This window comes from Scyliorhinus torazame, chromosome 22 (assembly GCF_047496885.1).
Source record: "Scyliorhinus torazame isolate Kashiwa2021f chromosome 22, sScyTor2.1, whole genome shotgun sequence".
Classification (NCBI taxonomy): domain Eukaryota; kingdom Metazoa; phylum Chordata; class Chondrichthyes; order Carcharhiniformes; family Scyliorhinidae; genus Scyliorhinus; species Scyliorhinus torazame.
The window spans coordinates 37,504,109-37,526,765 of NC_092728.1; the positions used below are offsets into that span (position 1 = coordinate 37,504,109).

Genomic DNA, 22,657 nt, shown 5'->3' on the forward strand with positions numbered 1-22,657 from the left:
GCAACACTTCAGCGTCGAGGTCAACGAGAGTTTCGAGAGGTATCTCTTCCAGCAGCGCCTGCAGGGTAAGGATGAGCCCTTTCAATCTTTCCTTACACACCTCGGTATCCTCGCGCAGTCCTGCGGTTACCACCTCCGATTCAATGATTCGGGACCAGATTGATTTTGGGGTCACCTCGGGCACCCTTCGCCAACAGCTCTTAAATATTAAAGGCCTCACCCTAGTCTCCGCAATCGAAGCCTGTGTCCTGCATGAAAACGCGACTAGCCGCTACTCCCAATTTCAAGTGGCCGAATCGGCGAGGCAGGCATCCGACGCGGCCGGATCGGCGAGGCACGGGTCCTACGTTGCCGGATCGGCGAGGCAGGCGTCCTATGAGGCCGAACGGGTCCAGGCGATCGAGTACCTCCCGGCCCGCGGCCCGGACGAGGGCGGCCATTTCGCGCGCTTTCCGGGGCCTCCAAAAAAGACGTTGACGCAGAGGGACATGATGCGCAGGCGCGCTCGACGCAAAACCGAACTGCGCATGCACGGTGGCGCAACGAACGTCATGACGTCACGACATGCGGCAACTGTGGAGCCGCACATTTAAAGCGGCAATGTCCGGCAAGAAACCGACAATGCCTCTGATGTGGCAAGATGGGCCACTACACTGCCTGCTGTCGAGCAGCTCAACCTGCCAATGTTCCCCAATTCCAACAACCTCGCAGGGACGTGCGGACCATTCAGCCGCCTTATTACGAGTCGTGCCCAGACGATATCCAGACCAGTGACACAGACGACCGGGACGCCTTCCGTGTTGCGGTCATTGATGGGAACCGGATGTCTCAAGCCAGGACCCACCAGCCGATGCCAGTGAACACTGTCAGTCCGGGTGATGAATGGTGTGCCACCCTAACGGTCAACCGATCACCGATAACATTCCATCTGGACACTGGCCCCCCCGCCAACCTCATAGCATGGTCAGCCTTCTACGCCAAGAAGGTCAGACCACCAATTCGGCCATCCTGTTGTAAGATGGCCGACTACAATGGGAACGTTATCCCGGCTATGGGATCCTGCCAGCTCCAGGTGACACACAACACACACACGGCCACACTATCATTCGAAATAGTTGGATCATCAAAGGACTCCCTGCTAGGCGCACAGGCATGCAAGGTTCTCCACCTCGTGCAACGAGTCCACGCTCTGTCTCCAGAAGGCACATCTGACTTCCCGGATGCAGAATTGAGGGCACAGCTCCAATCGCTCCTCACCCACAACCAGGAAGCATTCGAGGGCAAGGGAACACTGCCCTACACCTACAGAATTTGGCTCAAACCGGACACCATCCCGGTCATTCACGCACCTCGCAGGGTCCCAGCGCCACTCAAAGACCGCCTCAAGCAGCAGCTGCAGGATCTCCAGGACCAAGGGGTGCTGTCCCGGGTCATGGAGCCCACGCCATGGGTCAGCTCCATGGTGTGTGTTAAGAAGCCCTCCGGCGAGCTCCGGATCTGCATTGATCCAAAAGACCTCAACAACAACATAATGAGGGAACACTACCCCATACCCAAACGGGAAGAGATCACGAGCGAAATGGCCCGGGCTAAAACCTTCACAAAACTGGATGCCTCGAAGGGTTTTTGGCAGATCCAACTGGATCAGTCCAGCCGAAAGCTGTGCACCTTCAACACCCCTTTTGGCAGGTTCTGCTATAACAGAATGCCATTTGGCATCATCTCGGCATCCAAGGTCTTTCACAGGATCATGGAGCAGATGATGGAGGGCATCAAAGGGGTGTGCATCTACGTGGACGACGTCATCATCTGGTCCACCACACCACAGGAGCACATCAATCATCTCCAGCGTGTCTTTGCGCGCATACGGGAAAACGGCCTGCGCCTCAACCGAGCCAAGTGTTCTTTCGGCCAAACCGAGCTGAAGTTTCTGGGGGAACCACATATCCCGGTCAGGGGTCCGTCCGGATGCAGACAAGGTGAGCGCCATTACAGCCATGCCGCAGCCGGCAGACAAGAAAGCAGTGCTACGCTTCCTAGGCATGGTCAACTTCCTGGGGAAGTTCATTCTCAACCTTGCCTCCCACACGACGGCTCTGCACCACCTCGTCAAGAAGTCCACGGAGTTCCAGTGGCTGCCCGCACACCAGAAGGTATAGGAGGAGCTCAAAATTAAGCTCACCACAGCCCCGGTATTGGCGTTTTTCGACACATCTCGTGACACTAAAATTTCGACTGATGCCAGCCAGTCCGGCATTGGGGCGGTATTCCTACAGCGGGGTGACACTGCGTCATGGGCCCCAGTCGCCTATGCCTCGCGGGCCATGACCCCCACAGAACAGCACTACGCGCAGATCGAAAAGGAGTGCCTGGGTTTGCTGACCGGAATAGACAAGTTCCATGACTCCTCCAGTTTACCGTTGAGACTGACCATCGCCCCCTGGTCAGCATCATTAATAAGGACCTGAACGAGATGACCCCTCGCCTCCAGCGCATCCTACTTAAACTCAGGAGGTATGACTTCCAACTGGTCTACACCCCGGGAAAGGACCTTATCATTGCGGATGCCCTATCTAGAGCAGTGAGCACACCGCCCGATTCGGAGGGGTTCGTCTGTCAGGTCGAAGCGCAGGTGGCCTTCACATCGGCAAATCTGCCAGCTGACGACTCCAGTCTGGCCCGTATTCACCGGGAAACTGCGGCCGACCCCCTTCTACAACGGGTGATGCGCCACATTATGGGAGGGTGGCTCAAAGGACAGTGCCCGCAGTTCTACAATGTCCGAGACGACTTGGCCGTCATTGATGGTGTCCTCCTAAAGCTGGACCGGATTGTGATTCCGCACAGCATGCACAAGCTGGTCCTCGACCAACTACACGAAGACCATCTGGGGGTCGAGAAGTGCAGATGGAGGGTTCGAGAGGCGGTATACTGGCCGGGCATCAGTGATGACATCGCCAACATGGTGCTCAACTGCCCCACCTGCCAAAGGTTTCAGCCGGCGCAACCTCCTGAGACGCTTCAGCCCCATGAGCTGGTGACGTTCCCCTGGGCGAAGGTAGGTGTGGACCTTTTTCACGCACTCGGCAGGGACTATGTAATCGTCATAGATTACTTTTCAAACTATCCAGAGGTCATACGCCTGCACAATTTGACATTGTCCGCTGTCATCAGGGCCTGCAAAGACACCTTTGCTCGCCACGGCATTCCGATTACTGTCATGTCGGACAATGGGCCCTGTTTTGCCAGCCAGGAATGGTCGTCCTTTGCTGCTTCGTATGGCTTCACACACGTGACGTCCAGCCCTCTGCATCCCCAGTCCAATGGAAAGGCGGAGAAGGGCGTTCACATCGTCAAGCGGCTCCTCTGCAAGGCTGCTGCTGCCGGATCGGATTTCTGCCTAGCGCTGCTGGCCTATCGCTCGGCCCCACTAGCCACTGGCCTCTCACCAGCTCAGCTGTTGATGGGTCAAACCCTCAGGACCACTGTGCCATCCATTCTGGTACCCACAACCAACCATGCTCCGGTACTACACAGGATGCAACAGCAGCGCGTTCGCCAGAAGGTGGCATATGACACACGGGCAACTGATCTTCCCGCCCTGGCGCCTGGAGACGACGTCCGCATCCACCTACCAGAAGGTGGCTGGTCAGAAACCTGCCGAAGTTCTCCGACACGTGGCTCCCCGCTCGTTCCTGGTTCGCATGCCTGATGGGTCTATTCGTAGGCGCAATCGCCGGGCTCTTCGCCTACTTCCACGCTCGCTACGTGAACTTAAACCGACACCGTGCCTTCCTGTTGTTCCTGATATCGACTTTGTGGAGCTTCCTGCCACCATACCCCTTCCGTCATCGCCCGTGGCCAGGCCCATTCCTCAGCCGGTGGATCCAGACCCACCCTTGAGGCGGTCAACTGAATTCGGCGCCCACCTACTAGACTGGACTTATGAGCCTGTTTGTACATTGAACTCATAATACCACTGTGTTAATATGTTTCTGTTCTTCCTTGTCGTTACAGGAGTTCGTTTTGTCGTTCAACATTTCCCCGTTCTTTGTTCATGGTACAACCTCGTTGTTATGTCGCACCCGACATCGCCCCTTGTATATAGTGTAGCCCCATGTACATGCTGTAGATATTGCACACACTGCACTCCAGCTGCACTCAGTACACATCTGTATTTATAACCACATAGGCACATGTTCTTGTAAAAACGGGGGATGTCATGATATTCAGGTAAACATCATGGTACAAACATACATGCATACTGATGGACAGATGAACGGACCAATCAACACACACACAACACCACAGCCAATCTCAGGCAAGAGCATACACACTACAAAACAGGGAACACGACACTTCCCGGGCATTCCAGCAGGAGACAGCTCAGGGCACAGAGCTCATAGCGCATGGTGGATGTCTGAGTGGCTTGCTGAGTGCCACTACAAGATAGTATTAGGAATAGGTCCACACATTCTAGGGTCATGATCGAACCTCAGTAACCAGTTTACCACTGTAAATGTATGTTAGTAATAAAACTGAGTTGTACCATTCGCAACCGTGTTGGTTCATCTGTGTAGCAGAGTACCCAACACATCACAGAGTAAAGCTCCCTTTACACTGTCCCCATCAAACATTCCCAGGACAGGTACAGCACGGGGTTAGATACAGAGAAAAGCTCCCTCTACACTGTCCCCATCAAACACTCCCAGGACAGGTACAGCACAGGGTTAGATACAGAGTAAAGCTTCCTCTACACTATCCCCATCAAACACTCCCAGGACAGGTACAGCACGGGGTTAGATACAGAGTAAAGCTCCCTCTGCACTGTCTCCATCAAACACTCCCAGGACAGGACAGCATGGGGTTAGATACAGAGTAAAGCTCCCTCTGCACTGTCCCCATCAAACACTCCCAGGACAGGACAGCACGGGGTTAGATACAGAGTAAAGCTCCCTCTACACTGTCCCCATCAAACACTCCCAGGACAGGTACAGCACGGGGTTAGATACAGAGTAAAGCTCCCTCTACACTGTCCCCATCAAACACTCCCAGGACAGGTACAGCACGGGGTTAGATACAGAGTAATGCTCTCTCTACACTGTCCCCAACATATAGGGGGGGTAGCAATCTTGACCAATAAACGAGTGGCATTCGAGGCAGGGAGAATCGTGTCAGACAAAGGGGGCAGGTACATAATGGTGAGTGGGAAGCTGGAAGGGGTGTGGTTGGTACTCGTGAACATATATGCTCCGAATTCTGACGATGTGGAATTTATGAGGCGGGTGCTAGATAAGATACCAGACTTAGACTCACATAACTTGATCATGGGTGGAGATTTTAACACAGTCATTGATCCGGAATTGGATCAGTCAAAATCCAGGACAGGGAGTGAAGAAAGTGTTGCTGGAGCGCAGTCAGGCGGAGGGTGGGTTGGTGCTGCCGAACTTCTGCAACGACTAGTGGGCGGCTAATATAGCCATGATTAGGAAGTGGGTAGTGGGGGAGTGGTCGACGTGGGAGCGGATGGAGGCGGCGTCATGCATAAACACCAGTTTGGGAGCACTGATAACGGCACCTCTTCCGTTCTCGCCGATACTCTACAAGTCCGGTGGTGGTGGCGGCTCTGAGGAGCTGGGGGAAATGGAGGAGATATAAGAGAGTGGAGGAAGCATCGGTTTGTACCCCGATTTATAATAACCACAGGTTTGTACTGGGTAGGCTGGATGGTGGGTTCCGGAAATGGCAAAGGGCAGGAATTGGAAGGATGGGGGATCTATTTATAGATTGGAGCTTTCCCAGCTTGAAAGCCTTGGAGGATAAATTTGAATTGCCAGCAGGGAACGGGTTTAGGTATTTGTAGGCGTGAGACTTCCTGAGAAAACAGGTTCCGGCCTTTCCACTGCTGCCGCCACGGGGGATATAGGATAGGGTAGTCTCCAGTACCTGGGTGGGAGAGGGGAAGGTTTCAGATATTTACCAGGAGCTTTCAGAGATGGAGGAAACTCTGGTGGAGGAGCTTAAGGACAAGTGGGAGGACGAGCTAGGAGGAGAGATCGAGGCGGGTCGATGGGCGGATTCCCTAAGCAGGGTTAATACCTCCTCATCATGTGCCAGGCTCAGCCTGATAAAATTTAAGATAGTTTATCGGGCACACATGACAGCGGCTAGGATGAGCAAGATTTTCGGGGTAGAAGATAGATGTGCGAGGGGGGCGGGAAGCCCAGCAAATCATGTCCACATGTTTTGGGCATCCCCGAAGCTTAGAGGGTTTTGGCAGGGTTTTGCTCAGGCAATGTGCACGGTACTAAAAACACTGGTGGTGCCAAGTCCGGAGGTAGTGATCTTTGGAGTGTCGGAAGAGCCGGGAGTTCAGGTGGCGAAAGAGGCTGACGTCTTGGCACTTTGCCTCCCTGGTAGAACCCTCAAGAGTATTGACAGTCAGAGAGATCTAGGTGCACAGGTCCACAGGTCACTGAAAGGGGCAACACAGGTGGAGAAGGTAGTCAAGAAGGCATACGGCATGCTTGCCTTCATTGGCCGGGGCATTGAGTATAAGAATTGGCAAGTCATGTTGCAGCTGTATAGAACCTTAGTTAGGCCACACTTGGAGTATAGTGTTCAATTCTGGTCGCTATGCTACCAGAAGGATGTGGAGGCTTTAGAGAGGGTGCAGAAGAGATTTACCAGGATGTTGCCTGGTATGGAAGGCATTAGCTATGAGGAGTGGTTGAATAAACTCAGTTTGTTCTCACTGGAATGACGGAGGTTGAGGGGTGACCTGATAGAGGTCTATAAAATTATGAGGGGCATAGACAGGGTGGATAGTCAGAGGCCTTTCCCCAGGGTAGTGGGGTCAATTACTCGGGGGCATAGGTTTAAGGTGAGAGGGGCAAGGTTTAGAATAGATGTACGAGGCAAGTTTTTTACCGAGAGGGTAGTGGGTGCCTGGAACTCGCTACCGGAGGAGGTGGTGGAAGCAGGGACGATAGTGACATTTAAGGGGCATCTTGACAAATACATGAATAGGAAGGGAATAGAGGGATACGGACCCAGGAAGTGTAGAAGATTTTAGTTTAGATGGGCAGCATGGTCGGCACGGGCTTGGAGGGCCGAAGGGCCTGTTCCTGTGCTGTACTTTTCTTTGTTCTTTGTTTTTTGGTAGCCCGGAGACGGATCTTATTAATGTGGAGGGACTCAAAGTCCCCGGATGTAGAGACCTGGGTTAGTGACATGGCTGGGTCTCTCAGTCTCGAGAAAATAAAGTTTGCCTCAAGAGGGTCAGTGGTAGGGTTCTCCCGGAGGTGACAGCCGTTCGTCGATTTTCTCGGGGAAAATTAAAATGTCAGCAGATGCAGTATTCCAAGGGGGGGTGGGGGAGAGGGCCGGATTGTTGTTTTATGGTTGAGGTGTGTGAAGATTGGGATGGGGGCGGAAGTGTTTATTTTACCATGTTTATGTCATTGTTACTTTATTATTATAAAAGCTTATAAATACCCTAATAAAAATATTTTTCAAAAAAACACTTCCAGGACAGATACAGCACGGTTTTAGATACAGAGTAAAACTCCATCTACACTGTCCACATCAAACACTCCCAGGACAGGTGCAGCACGGAGTTAGATACAGCGTAAAGCTCCCTCTACACTGTCCCCATCAAACACTCCCAGGACAGCTACAGCACGGGGTTAGATACAGCGTAAAGCTCCCTCTACACTGTCCCCATCAAACACTCCCAGGACAGGTACAGCACGGGTTAGATACAGAGTAAAGCTCCCTCTACACTGCCCCATCAAACACTCCCAGGACAGGTACAGCACGGGGTTAGATACAGAGTAAAGCTCCCTCTGCACTGTCTCCATCAAACACTCCCAGGACAGGTACAGCACGGGTTAGATACAGAGTAAAGCTCCCTCTACACTGCCCCATCAAACACTCCCAGGACAGGTACAGCACGGGGTTAGATACAGAGTAAAGCTCCCTCTGCACTGTCTCCATCAAACACTCCCAGGACAGGTACAGCACGGGGTTAGATACAGAGTAAAACTCCCTCTACACTGTCCCCATCAAACACTCCCAGGACAGGTGCAGCATGGGGTTAGATACAGAGTAAAGCTCCCTCTACACTGTCCCCATCAAACACTCCCAGGACAGGAACAGCACGGGTTAGATACAGAGTAAAGCTCCCTCTACATTGTCCACATCAAACACTCCCAGGACAGGTACAGCACGGGGTTAGATACAGAGTAAAGCTCCCTCTGCACTGTCCACATCGAACACTCCCAGGACAGGTACAGCACGGGGTTAGATACAGAGTAAAGCTCCCTCTGCACTGTCCACATCAAACACTCCCAGGACAGGTACAGCACAGCGCTAGAAATTGAGAAAAGCTCCCTCTACACGGTTTCCCAGGGCAAGTACAGGTCAGGGGTCGATACAGAATGTTTTTGTTACCGTAGAGTTTGACAGTGATTTTCCTTCTCTGTTGAAGGAAGATGATTGCGTAATTTCTGTAATCCGTATCAGCAATTACAATATCAGTCGTCATCCCACGATCTGTGATAGGAAGCAAAAAACATGGGATTATAGATCTGATTACTGGGAATTCGGTACAAGGTGAGGGTTGTCTGACGTGGTAGAAATAAGAGTTTACAAACTTTTCCTGGAGAATCGCCCTGGAGTTGTAGGATTCTGGTAGGCTTGTTTAATGTCCCAGCAGAGTCCATCCCTGGGAGAGGAAAAGAGAACATGTTTACAGAGAGATTGGGCTTTCAGAGCAAGTGAGATTTCAGTGAGAGCCGGATTTCTGATAGAGCCGGATTTCAATGAGAGCCGGATTTCAGTGAGAGCCGGATTTCTGATAGAGCCAGATTTCAGTGAGATCCGGATTTCTGATAGAGCCGGATTTCAGTGAGAGCCGGATTTCTGATAGAGCCGGATTTCAGTGAGAGCCGGATTTAAGAGGGAGCCGGATTTCAGTGAGAGCCGGATTTCAGTGAGAGCCAGATTTCAGTGAGAGCCGGATTTCAGAGGGAGCCGGATTTCAGAGGGAGCCGGATTTCAGTGAGAGCCGGATTTCAGAGGGAGCCGGATTTCAGAGGGAGCCGGATTTCAGTGAGAGCCGGATTTCTGATAGAGCCGGATTTCAGTGAGAGCCGGATTTAAGAGGGAGCCGGATTTCAGTGAGAGCCGGATTTCAGTGAGAGCCAGATTTCAGTGAGAGCCGGATTTCAGAGGGAGCCGGATTTCAGAGGGAGCCGGATTTCAGTGAGAGCCGGATTTCAGAGGGAGCCGGATTCCAGAGGGAGCCGGATTTCAATGAGAGCCGGATTTCAGTGAGAGACGGATTTCAGTGAGAGCCGGATTTCAGAGGGAGACAGATTTCAGTGAGAGCCGGATTTCAGTGAGAGACGGATTTCAGAGGGAGCTGGATTTCAGTAAGAGCCGGATTTCAGTGAGAGCCGGATTTCAGAGGGAGCCGGATTTCAGTATGGGCCGGATTTCAGTGAGAGCCGGAATTCAGAGGGAGCCGGATTTCAGTAAAGCCAGATTTCAGTGAGAGCCGGATTTCAGAGGGAGCCGGATTTCAGTCTGGGCCGGATTTCAGTGAGAGCTGGATTTCAGTGAGAGCCGGATTTCAGTAAGAGCCGGATTTAAGAGGGAGCCGGATTTCAGTGAGAGCCGGATTTCAGTGAGAGCCAGATTTCAGTGAGAGCCGGATTTCAGAGGGAGCCGGATTTCAGAGGGAGCCGGATTTCAGTGAGAGCCGGATTTCAGAGGGAGCCGGATTTCAGAGGGAGCCGGATTTCAGTGAGAGCCGGATTTCTGATAGAGCCGGATTTCAGTGAGAGCCGGATTTAAGAGGGAGCCGGATTTCAGTGAGAGCCGGATTTCAGTGCGAGCCCGATTTCAGTGAGAGCCGGATTTCAGAGGGAGCCGGATTTCAGAGGGAGCCGGATTTCAGTGAGAGCCGGATTTCAGAGGGAGCCGGATTCCAGAGGGAGCCGGATTTCAATGAGAGCCGGATTTCAGTGAGAGACGGATTTCAGTGAGAGCCGGATTTCAGAGGGAGACAGATTTCAGTGAGAGCCGGATTTCAGTGAGAGACGGATTTCAGAGGGAGCTGGATTTCAGTAAGAGCCGGATTTCAGTGAGAGCCGGATTTCAGAGGGAGCCGGATTTCAGTATGGGCCGGATTTCAGTGAGAGCCGGAATTCAGAGGGAGCCGGATTTCAGTAAAGCCAGATTTCAGTGAGAGCCGGATTTCAGAGGGAGCCGGATTTCAGTCTTTGCCGGATTTCAGTGAGAGCTGGATTTCAGTGAGAGCCGGATTTCAGTAAGAGCCGGATTTCTGAGGGAGCCGAATTTCAGTGAGAGCCGGGTTTCAGTGAGAGCCGGATTTCTGAGGGAGCCGAATTTCAGTGAGAGCCGGATTTCAGTAAGAGCCGGATTTCAGAGGGAGCCGGATTTCAGTAAGAGCCGGATTTCAGTGAGAGCCAGATTTCAGAGGGAGACAGATTTCAGTGAGAGCCGGATTTCAGTGAGAGCCAGATTTCAGAGGGAGCCGGATTTCAGAGGGAGCCGGATTTCAGTGAGAGCCGGATTTCTGAGGGAGCCGGATTTCAGTGAGAGCCGGATTTCAGAGGGAGACAGATTTCAGTATGGGCCGGATTTCAGTGAGAGCCGGATTTCAGTAAGAGACGGATTTCAGTGAGAGACGGATTTCAGTGAGAGCCGGATTTCAGAGGGAGACAGATTTCAGTGAGAGCCGGATTTCAGTGAGAGCCGGATTTCAGAGGGAGCCGGATTTCAGTGAGAGCCGGATTTCAGTATGGGCCGGATTTCAGTGAGAGACGGATTTCAGTGAGGGCCGGATTTCAGTGAGAGACGGATTTCAGTGAGGGCCGGATTTCAGAGGGAGCCGGATTTCAGTGAGAGCCGGATTTCAGTGAGGGCCGGATTTCAGTGAGAGACGGATTTCAGTGAGAGCCGGATTTCAGCGGGAGCCGGATTTCAGTAAGAGCCGGATTTCAGTGAGAGCCAGATTTCAGAGGGAGACAGATTTCAGTGAGAGCCGGATTTCAGAGGGAGCCGGATTGCAGTGAGAGCCGGATTTCTGAGGAAGCCGGATTTCAGTGAGAGCCGGATTTCAGTGAGAGCCGGATTTCAGTGAGAGCCGGATTTCTGAGGGAGCCGGATTTCAGTGAGAGCCGGATTTCAGTGAGAGCCAGATTTCAGAGGGAGCCGGATTTCAGAGGGAGCCGGATTTCAGTGAGAGCCGGATTTCTGAGGGAGCCGGATTTCAGTGAGAGCTGGATTTCTGAGGGAGCTGGATTTCAGTGAGAGCCGGATTTCAGTGAGAGCCGGATTTCAGAAGGGGCTGGATTTCAGTGAGAGCCGGATTTCAGTGAGAGCCTGATTTCAGAGGGAGTTGGATTTCAGTGAGAGCCGGATTTCAGTGCGAGCCGGATTTCAGAAGGGGCTGGATTTCAGTGAGAGCCGGATTTCAGTGAGAGCCGGATTTCAGAGAGAGAGGGGTTTCAGTGAGAGCCGGATTTCAGTGAGGGCCGGATTTCAGTGAGAGCCGGATTTCAGAGGGAGCCGGATTTCAGTGAGAGCCGTATTTCAGTGAGAGCTGGATTTCAGAGAGAGCTGGATTTCAGAGAGAGCCGGATTTCAGAGGGAGCCGGATTTCAGTGAGAGACGGATTTCAGTTAGCTGGATTTCAGTGAAAGCTGGATTTCAGTGAGAGCTGGATTTCAGAGCGAGACGGATTTCAGAGGAGCCGGATTTCAGTGCGAGACGGATTTCAGAGGAGCTGGATTTCTGAGGGAGCTGGATTTCAGTGAGAGACGGATTTCAGTGAGAGCCGGATTTCAGAGCGAGACGGATTTCAGAGGAGCCGGATTTCAGTGCGAGACGGATTTCAGAGGAGCTGGATTTCTGAGGGAGCTGGATTTCAGTGAGAGACGGATTTCAGTGAGAGCCGGATTTCAGAGCGAGACGGATTTCAGAGGAGCCGGATTTCAGTGCGAGACGGATTTCAGAGGAGCTGGATTTCTGAGGGAGCTGGATTTCAGTGAGAGACGGATTTCAGTGAGAGCCGGATTTCACAGAGAGAGACGGATTTCTGTGAGAGCCGGATTTCAGTGAGAGCCGGATTTCAGAGGAGCTGGATTTCAGTGAGAGATGGATTTCAGTGAGAGATGGATTTCTGTGAGAGACGGATTTCAGAGAGAGACGGATTTCTGTGAGAGATGGATTTCAGTGAGAGATGGATTTCAGAGAGAGACGGATTTCAGTGAGAGCCGGATTCCAGAGGAGCTGGATTTCAGTGAGAGCCGGATTTCAGTGAGAGCCGGATTTCAGTGAGGGCCGGATTTCAGAGGAGCTGGATTTCAGTGAGAGCTGGATTTCAGTGAGAGATGGATTTCAGTGAGAGACGGATTTCAGAGAGAGCCGGATTTCAGTGAGAGATGGATTTCAGTGAGAGCTGGATTTCAGTGAGAGCCGGATTTCAGTGAGAGCTGGATTTCTGAGGGAGTTGGATTTTGGTGAGAGCCGGATTTCACAGAGAGACGGATTTCAGTGAGAGCCGGATTTCAGTGAGAGCCGGATTTCAGTGAGAGCTGGATTTCAGAGGAAGCCGGATTTCAGAGGGAGCTGGATTTCAGTGAGAGACGGATTTCAGAGAGAGACGGATTTCAGTGAGAGCTGGATTTCAGAGGAAGCCGGATTTCAGAGGGAGTTGTATTTCAGAGGGTTTCGGATTTCAGTGAGAGCCGGATTTCAGTGAGAGCTGGATTTCAGTGAGAGCCGGATGTCAGTAAGAGCCGGATTTCAGTGAGAGCTGGATTTCAGAGGGAGCCGGATTTCAGTGAGAGCCGCATTTCAGAGGAGCCGGATTTCAGAGGAGCCGGATTTCAGTGCGCGTCGGATTTCAGAGGAGCTGGATTTCTGAGGGAGCTGGATTTCAGTGAGAGCCGGATTTCACAGAGAGACGGATTTCAGTGAGAGACGGATTTCACAGAGAGACGGATTTCAGTGAGAGACGGATTTCAGTGAGAGCCGGATTTCAGAGAGAGACGGGTTTCAGTGAGAGCCGGATTTCAGAGGAGCCGGATTTCAGTGCGCGTCGGATTTCAGAGGAGCTGGATTTCTGAGGGAGCTGGATTTCAGTGAGAGCCGGATTTCACAGAGAGACGGATTTCAGTGAGAGACGGATTTCAGTGAGAGACGGGTTTCAGTGAGAGCCGGATTTCAGTGAGAGCTGGATTTCAGTCAGAGCCGGATTTCACAGAGAGACGGATTTCAGTGAGAGACAAATTTCACAGAGAGACGGATTTCAGTGAGAGACGGATTTCAGTGAGAGCCGGATTTCAGTGAGAGCCGGATTTCAGTGAGAGCCGTATTTCAGTGAGAGCCGGATTTCAGTGAGAGCCGTATTTCAGTGAGAGCCGGATTTCAGAGGAGCCGGATTTCAGTGCGCGTCGGATTTCAGAGGAGCTGGATTTCAGTGAGAGACGGATTTCAGAGACAGACGGGTTTCAGTGAGAGCTGGATTTCAGTGAGAGCCGGATTTCAGAGGGAGCCGGATTTCAGAGGGAGCTGGATTTCAGTGAGAGACGGATTTCAGAGAGAGACGGGTTTCAGTGAGAGCTGGATTTCAGTGAGAGCCGGATTTCAGAGGGAGCCGGATTTCAGAGGGAGCCGGATTTCAGTGAGAGCCGGATTTCAGTGAGAGCCGGATTTCAGTAAGAGCCGGATTTCACAGAGAGCCGGATTTCAGTGAGAGCCGGATTTCAGAGGGAGGCGGATTTCAGTGAGGGCCGGATTTCACAGAGAGACGGATTTCAGAGAGAGACGGATTTCAGTGAGAGCTGGATTTCAGAGGGAGCCGGATTTCAGTGAGAGACGGATTTCAGAGGGAGCCGGATTTCAGTGAGGGCCGGATTTCTGAGGGAGCTGGATTTCAGTGAGAGCCGGATTTCAGAGGGAGCCGGATTTAAGTGAGAGCCGGATTTCAGTGAGAGCCGGATTTCACAGAGAGACGATTTCAGTGAGAGCCGGATTTCAGTGAGAGCCGGATTTCAGAGGGAGCCGGATTTCAGTGAGAGCTGGATTTCAGAGGGAGCCGGGTTTCAGTGAGAGACGGATTTCAGAGGGAGCCGGATTTCAGTGAGGGCCGGATTTCAGAGAGAGACGGGTTTCAGTGAGAGCCGGATTTCAGAGGAGCCGGATTTCTGTGCGCGTCGGATTTCAGAGGAGCTGGATTTCAGAGGAGCTGGATTTCAGAGAGAGACGGATTTCAGTGAGAGCTGGATTTCAGAGAGAGACGGATTTCAGTGAGAGCCGGATTTCAATGAGAGCCGGATTTCTGATAGAGCCGCATTTCAGTGAGAGCCGGATTTAAGAGGGAGCCGGATTTCAGTGAGAGCCGGATTTCAGTGAGAGCCAGATTTCAGTGACAGCCGGATTTCAGAGGGAGCCGGATTTCAGTGAGAGCCGGATTTCAGAGGGAGCCGGATTTCAGAGGGAGCCGGATTTCAGTGAGAGCCGGATTTCTGATAGAGCCGGATTTCAGTGGGAGCCGGATTTAAGAGGGAGCCGGATTTCAGTGAGAGCCGGATTTCAGTGAGAGCCAGATTTCAGTGAGAGCCGGATTTCAGAGGGAGCCGGATTTCAGAGGGACCTGGATTTCAGAGGGAGCCGGATTTCAGTGAGAGCCGGATTTCAGAGGGAGCCGGATTCCAGAGGGAGCCGGATTTCAATGAGAGCCAGATTTCAGAGGGAGACAGATTTCAGTGAGAGCCGGATTTCAGTGAGAGACGGATTTCAGAGGGAGCTGGATTTCAGTAAGAGCCGGATTTCAGTGAGAGCCGGATTTCAGAAGGAGCCGGATTTCAGTATGGGCCGGATTTCAGTGAGAGCCGGATTTCAGAGGGAGCCGGATTTCAGTAAAGCCGGATTTCAGTGAGAGCCGGATTTCAGAGGGAGCCGGATTTCAGTCTGGGCCGGATTTCAGTGAGAGCTGGATTTCAGTGAGAGCCGGATTTCAGTAAGAGCCGGATTTCTGAGGGAGCCGGATTTCAGTGAGAGCCGGATTTCAGTGAGAGCCGGATTTCTGAGGGAGCCGAATTTCAGTGAGAGCCGGATTTCAGTAAGAGCCGGATTTCAGAGGGAGCCGGATTTCAGTATGAGCCGGATTTCAGTGAGAGACGGATTTCAGAGGGAGACGGATTTCAGTAAGAGCCGGATTTCAGTAAGAGCCAGATTTCAGAGGGAGACAGATTTCAGTGAGAGCCGGATTTCAGTGAGAGCCAGATTTTAGAGGGAGCCGGATTTCAGAGGGAGCCGGATTTCAGTGAGAGCCAGATTTCTGAGGGAGCCGGATTTCAGTGAGAGCCGGATTTCAGAGGGAGACAGATTTCAGTATGGGCCGGATTTCAGTGAGAGCCGGATTTCAGTATGGGCCGGATTTCAGTGAGAGACGGATTTCAGTGAGGGCCGGATTTCAGTGAGAGACGGATTTCAGTGAGGGCCGGATTTCAGAGGGAGCCGGATTTCAGTGAGAGCCGGATTTCAGTGAGGGCCGGATTTCAGTGAGAGACGGATTTCAGTGAGAGCCGGATTTCAGAGGGAGCCGGATTTCAGAGGGAGCCGGATTTCAGTAAGAGCCGGATTTCAGTGAGAGCCAGATTTCAGAGGGAGACAGAATTCAGTGAGAGCCGGATTTCAGAGGGAGCCGGATTGCAGTGAGAGCCGGATTTCTGAGGAAGCCGGATTTCAGTGAGAGCCCGATTTCAGTGAGAGCCGGATTTCAGTGAGAGCCGGATTTCTGAGGGAGCCGGATTTCAGTGAGATCCGGATTTCTGAGGGAGCTGGATTTCAGTGAGAGCTGGATTTCAGAGGGAGCCGGATTTCAGTGAGAGCCGGATTTCAGTGAGAGCCGGATTTCAGAAGGGGCTGGATTTCAGTGAGAGCCGGATTTCAGAAGGGGCTGGATTTCAGTGAGAGCCGGATTTCAGTGAGAGCTGGATTTCAGAGGGAGTAGAATTTCAGTGAGAGCCGGATTTCAGTGCGAGCCGGATTTCAGAAGGGGCTGGATTTCAGTGAGAGCCGGATTTCAGTGAGAGCCGGATTTCAGAGAGAGACGGGTTTCAGTGAGAGCCGGATTTCAGTGAGGGCCGGATTTCAGTGAGAGCTGGATTTCAGAGGGAGCCGGATTTCAGTGAGGGCCGGATTTCAGTGAGAGCTGGATTTCAGAGGGAGCTGGATTTCAGAGGGAGCCGGATTTCAGTGAGGGCCGGATTTCAGTGAGAGCTGGGTTTCAGTGAGAGACGGATTTCAGTGAGCTGGATTTCAGAGGGAGCCGGATTTCAGTGAGAGACGGATTTCACTGAGCTGGATTTCAGTGAGAGCCGGATTTCAGTGAGAGACGGATTTCAGAGCGAGACGGATTTCAGAGGAGCCGGATTTCAGTGCGAGACGGATTTCAGAGGAGCCGGATTTCTGAGGGAGCTGGATTTCAGTGAGAGCCGGATTTCAGTGAGAGCCGGATTTCAGAGCGAGACGGATTTCAAAGGAGCCGGATTTCTGAGGGAGCTGGATTTCAGTGAGAGCTGGATTTCAGTGAGAGCCGGATTTCAGAGCGAGACGGATTTCAGAGGAGCCGGATTTCAGTGCGAGACGGATTTCAGAGGAGCCGGATTTCTGAGGGAGCTGGATTTCAGTGAGAGCCGGATTTCAGTGAGAGCCGGATTTCACAGAGAGACGGTTTTCAGTGAGAGCCGGATTTCAGTGAGAGCTGGATTTCACAGAGAGCCGGATTTCAGTGAGAGCTGGATTTCAGTGAGAGCCGGATTTCAGTGAGGGCCGGATTTCAGTGAGAGCCGGATTTCAGAGGAGCTGGATTTCAGTGAGAGATGGATTTCAGTGAGAGATGGATTTCAGTGAGAGCCGGATTTCAGTGAGAGCCGGATTTCAGAGGAGCTGGATTTCAGTGTGAGCCGGATTTCAGTGAGAGCCGGATTTCAGAGGAGCTGGATTTCAGTGAGAGATGGATTTCAGTGAGAGATGGATTTCAGTGAGAGCCGGATTTCAGTGAGAGACGGTTTTCAGTGAGAGCCGGATTTCAGTGAGAGCCGGATTTCAGTGAGAGCCGGATTTCAGAGGAGCTGGATTTCAGTGAGAGATGGATTTCAGAGGAGCTGGATTTCATTGAGAGATGGTTTTCAGTGAGAGCCGGATTTCACAGAGAGACGGATTTCAGTGAGAGATGGATTTCAGTGAGAGCCGGATTCCAGAGGAGCTGGATTTCTGAGGGAGTTGGATTTTGGTGAGAGCCGGATTTCACAGAGAGACGGATTTCAGAGAGAGACGGATTTCAGTGAGAGCCGGATTTCAGTGAGAGCCGGATTTCACAGAGAGACGGATTTCAGTGAGAGACGGATTTCAGAGAGAGACGGGTTTCAGTGAGAGCCGGATTTCAGAGGGAGCCGGATTTCAGAGGGAGCCGGATTTCAGTGAGAGACGGATTTCAGAGAGAGACGGGTTTCAGTGAGAGCCGGATTTCAGTGAGAGCCGGATTCCAGAGGAGCTGGATTTCTGAGGGAGTTGGATTTTGGTGAGAGCCGGATTTCACAGAGAGACGGATTTCAGAGAGAGACGGATTTCAGTGAGAGCCGGATTTCAGTGAGAGCCGGATTTCACAGAGAGACGGATTTCAGTGAGAGACGGATTTCAGTGAGGGCCGGATTTCTGAGGGAGCCGGGTTTCAGTGCGCGTCGGATTTCAGAGGAGCCGGATTTCAGTGCGCGTCGGATTTCAGAGGAGCTGGATTTCTGAGGGAGCTGGATTTCAGTGAGAGACGGATTTCAGAGAGAGACGGGTTTCAGGGAGAGCCGGATTTCAGAGGGAGCCGGATTTCAGAGGGAGCCGGATTTCAGTGAGAGACGGATTTCAGAGAGAGACGGGTTTCAGTGAGAGCCGGATTTCAGTGAGAGACGGGTTTCTGAGGAGCTGGATTTAAGTGAGAGCCGGATTTCAGAGGGAGCCGGATTTCAGAGGGAGCCGGAATTCAGTGAGAGCCGGATTTCAGTGAGAGCCGGATTTCAGTAAGAGCCGGATTTCACAGAGAGACGGATTTCAGTAAGAGCCGGATTTCAGCGAGAGACAATTTTCAGTAAGAGCCGGATATCACAGAGAGACGGATTTCAGTGAGAGCCGGATTTCACAGAGAGACGGATTTCAGTGAGAGCCGGATTTCAGTGAGAGCTGGATTTCAGAGGGAGCCGGATTTCAGTGAGGCCCGGATTTCTGAGGGAGCTGAATTTCAGTGAGAGCCGGATTTCAGAGGGAGCCGGATTTCAGTGAGAGCCGGATTTCAGAGGGAGCCGGATTTCAGTGAGAGCCGGATTTCAGTGAGGGCCGGATTTCACAGAGAGACGGATTTCAGTGAGAGCCGGATTTCAGTGAGAGCCGGATTTCAGAGGGAGCCGGATTTCAGTGAGAGCTGGATTTCAGAGAGAGACGGATTTCAGTGAGAGACGGATTTCAGTGAGAGACGGATTTCAGAGAGAGCTGGATTTCAGTGAGAGCCGGATTTCACAGGGAGCCGGATTTCAGAGCGAGACGGATTTCAGTGAGAGCTGGACTTCAGTGAGAGACGGATTTCAGTGAGAGACGGATTACTGAGGGAGCCGGACTTCAGTGAGAGCTGAATTTCAGTGAGAGCTGGATTTCAGTGAGAGTCGGATTTCAGTGAGAGACGGATTTCAGAGAGAGCTGGATTTCAGAGGGAGCCGGACTTCAGAGAGAGTTGGATTTCTGAGGGAGCTGGATTTCAGTGAGAGCCGGATTTCAGTGAGAGATGGATTTCAGTGAGAGACGGATTTCAGTGTGAGACGGATTTCAGAGAGAGCTGGATTTCAGTGAGAGCCGGATTTCACAGGGAGCCGGATTTCAGAGAGAGACGGATTTCAGTGAGAGCTGGATTTCAGTGAGAGACGGATTTCAGTGAGAGACGGATTTCAGAGAGAGCTGGATTTCAGAGGGAGCCGGATTTCAGAGAGAGTTGGATTTCTGAGGGAGCTGGATTTCAGTGAGAGCTGGATTTCAGTTAGAGCTGGATTTCAGTGAGAGCTGGATTTCAGTGAGAGCTGGATTTCAGTGAGAGCTGGATTTCAGAGAGAGCTGGATTTCTGAGGGAGCTGGATTTCAGAGAGAGACGGGTTTCAGTGAGAGCTGGATTTCAGTGAGAGCTGGATTTCAGTGAGAGCTGGATTTCAGAGGGAGCCGGATTTCAGTGAGAGCCGGATTTCAGAGAGTAGGATTTCTGAGGGACCTGGATTTCAGAGGGAGCCGGATTTCAGTGAGAGCCGGATTTAAGAGAGTAGGATTTCAGAGGGAGCCGGATTTCAGAGGGAGCCGGATTTCAGTGAGAGCCGGATTTCAGTGAGAGCCGGATTTCACAGAGAGACGGATTTCAGTGAGAGCCGGATTTCAGTGAGAGCCGGATTTCAGTGAGAGATGGATTTCAGAGGGAGCCGGATTTCAGTGAGAGCCGGATTTCAGTGAGAGCCGGATTTCAGAGGGAGCCGGATTTCAGTGAGAGCTGGATTTCAGAGGGAGCCGGATTTCAGTGAGAGCCGGATTTCAGTGAGAGCCGGATTTCAGTGAGAGCTGGATTTCAGTGAGAGACGGATTTCAGTGAGAGCTGGATTTCAGAGGGAGCCGTATTTCAGTGAGAGCCGGATTTCAGAGGGAGACGGGTTTCTGAGGAGCCGGATTTCAGTGAGAGACGGATTTCAGAGGGAGCCGGATTTCAGTGAGAGCCGTATTTCAGTGAGAGCCAGATTTCAGAGGGAGACGGATTTCAGAGGGAGCCGGATTTCAGTGAGAGCCGGATTTCAGTGCGAGCCGTATTTCAGAGGAGCTGGATTTCTGAGGGAGCCTGATTTCAGTGAGAGCCGGATTTCAGTGAGAGATCGATTTCAGTGAGAGCCGGATTTCAGTGAGAGCCGGATTTCAGAGGGAGCCGGATTTCAGTGAGAGCTGGATTTCAGTGAGGGCCGGATTTCAGTGAGAGCTGGATTTCAGTGAGAGCCGGATTTCAGTGAGAGACGGATTTCAGTGAGAGACGGATTTCAGAGGGAGCCGTATTTCAGTGAGCTGGATTTCAGAGGGAGCCGGATTTCAGTGAGAGCCGGATTTCTGAGGGAGCCGGATTTCAGTGAGAGCCGGATTTCAGAGGGAGACAGATTTCAGTATGGGCCGGATTTCAGTGAGAGCCGGATTTCAGTAAGAGACGGATTTCAGAGGGAGCCGGATTTCAGTGAGAGCCGGATTTCAGTATGGGCCGGATTTCAGTGAGAGACGGATTTCAGTGAGGGCCGGATTTCAGTGAGAGACGGATTTCAGTGAGGGCCGGATTTCAGAGGGAGCCGGATTTCAGTGAGAGCCGGATTTCAGTGAGGGCCGGATTTCAGTGAGAGCCGGATTTCAGTGAGAGCCGGATTTCTGAGGGAGCTGGATTTCAGTGAGAGCTGGATTTCAGAGGGAGCCGGATTTCAGTGAGAGCCGGATTTCTGAGGGAGCTGGATTTCAGTGAGAGCTGGATTTCAGAGGGAGCCGGATTTCAGTGAGAGCCGGATTTCAGTGAGAGCCGGATTTCAGAGGGAGCCGGATTTCAGTGAGAGCTGGATTTCAGAGGGAGCCGGATTTCAGTGAGGGCCGGATTTCTGAGGGAGCTGAATTTCAGTGAGAGCCGGATTTCAGAGGGAGCCGGATTTCAGTGAGAGCCGGATTTCAGAGGGAGCCGGATTTCAGTGAGAGCCGGATTTCAGTGAGGGCCGGATTTCACAGAGAGACGGATTTCAGTGAGAGCCGGATTTCAGTGAGAGCCGGATTTCAGAGGGAGCCGGATTTCAGTGAGAGCTGGATTTCAGAGAGAGACGGATTTCAGTGAGAGACGGATTTCAGTGAGAGACGGATTTCAGAGAGAGCTTGATTTCAGTGAGATACGGATTTCAGAGGGAGCCGGATTTCAGAGCGAGACGGATTTCAGTGAGAGCTGGATTTCAGTGAGAGACGGATTTCAGTGAGAGACGGATTACTGAGGGAGCCGGATTTCAGTGAGAGCTGGATTTCAGTGAGAGCTGGATTTCAGTGAGAGAAGGATTTCAGTGAGAGACGGATTTCAGAGAGAGCTGGATTTCAGAGGGAGCCGGATTTCAGAGAGAGTTGGATTTCTGAGGGAGCTGGATTTCAGTGAGAGCCGGATTTCAGTGAGAGATGGATTTCAGTGAGAGACGGATTTCAGTGTGAGACGGATTTCAGAGAGAGCTGGATTTCAGAGTGAGATGGATTTCAGAGGGAGCCGGATTTCAGTGAGAGCCGGATTTCACAGGGAGCCGGATTTCAGAGAGAGACGGATTTCAGTGAGAGCTGGATTTCAGTGAGAGACGGATTTCAGTGAGAGACGGATTTCAGAGAGAGCTGGATTTCAGAGGGAGCCGGATTTCAGAGAGAGTTGGATTTCTGAGGGAGATGGATTTCAGTGAGAGCTGGATTTCAGTGAGAGCTGGATTTCAGTGAGAGCTGGATTACAGTGAGAGCTGGATTTCACAGGGAGCCGGATTTCAGAGAGAGACTGATTTCAGAGAGAGCCGGATTTCAGAGAGAGTTGGATTTCTGAGGGAGATGGATTTCAGTGAGGGCCGGATTTCAGTGAGAACTGGATTTCAGTGAGAGACGGATTTCAGAGAGAGCTGGATTTCAGTGAGAGCTGGATTTCAGTGAGAGCTGGATTTCAGTGAGAGCTGGATTTCAGAGAGAGCTGGATTTCTGAGGGAGCTGGATTTCAGAGAGAGACAGGTTTCAGTGAGAGCTGGATTTCAGTGAGAGCTGGATTTCAGTGAGAGCTGGATTTCAGAGGGAGCCGGATTTCAGTGAGAGGCGGATTAGAGAGAGTAGGATTTCTGGGGGACCTGGATTTCAGAGGGAGCCGGATTTCAGTGAGAGCCGGATTTCAGAGAGTAGGATTTCAGAGGGAGCCTGATTTCAGAGGGAGCCGGATTTCAGTGAGAGCCGGATTTCAGTGAGAGCCGGATTTCACAGAGAGACGGATTTCAGTGAGAGCCGGATTTCAGTGAGAGCCGGATTTCAGTGAGAGATGGATTTCAGAGGAAGCCGGATTTCAGTGAGAGCCGGATTTCAGTGAGAGCCGGATTTCACAGAGAGACGGATTTCAGTGAGAGCCGGATTTCAGTGAGAGCCGGATTTCAGTGAGAGCCGGATTTCAGTGAGAGACGGATTTCAGTGAGAGACGGATTTCAGTGAGAGCCGGATTTCAGTGAGAGCCGGATTTCAGTGAGAGCTGGATTTCAGTGAGAGACGGATTTCAGTGAGAGCTGGATTTCAGAGGGAGCCGTATTTCAGTGAGAGCCGGATTTCAGAGGGAGACGGGTTTCTGAGGAGCCGGATTTCAGTGAGAGACGGATTTCAGAGGGAGCCGGATTTCAGTGAGAGCCGTATTTCAGTGAGAGCCAGATTTCAGAGGGAGACGGATTTCAGAGGGAGCCGGATTTCAGTGAGAGCCGGATTTCAGAGGGAGCCGGATTTCAGAGGGAGACGGGTTTCTGAGGAGCCGGATTTC

General features: G+C 52.0%; 1 protein-coding gene across 1 annotated transcript in view; it reads right to left on the reverse strand.

Moving 5' to 3' along the window:
* The window catches only part of LOC140399463 (complement component C8 gamma chain-like), a 150,224-nt gene that overhangs the window by 21,664 nt on the left and 105,903 nt on the right, over positions 1-22,657 (reverse strand). The window contains exons 3-4 of the mRNA XM_072489038.1: positions 8,658-8,728; positions 8,455-8,556 (exon numbers count right to left, since the gene is read on the reverse strand). Of these exons, the coding sequence (XP_072345139.1) occupies positions 8,455-8,556; positions 8,658-8,728 (173 nt within the window). The remainder of the gene's footprint in view (positions 1-8,454; positions 8,557-8,657; positions 8,729-22,657) is intronic.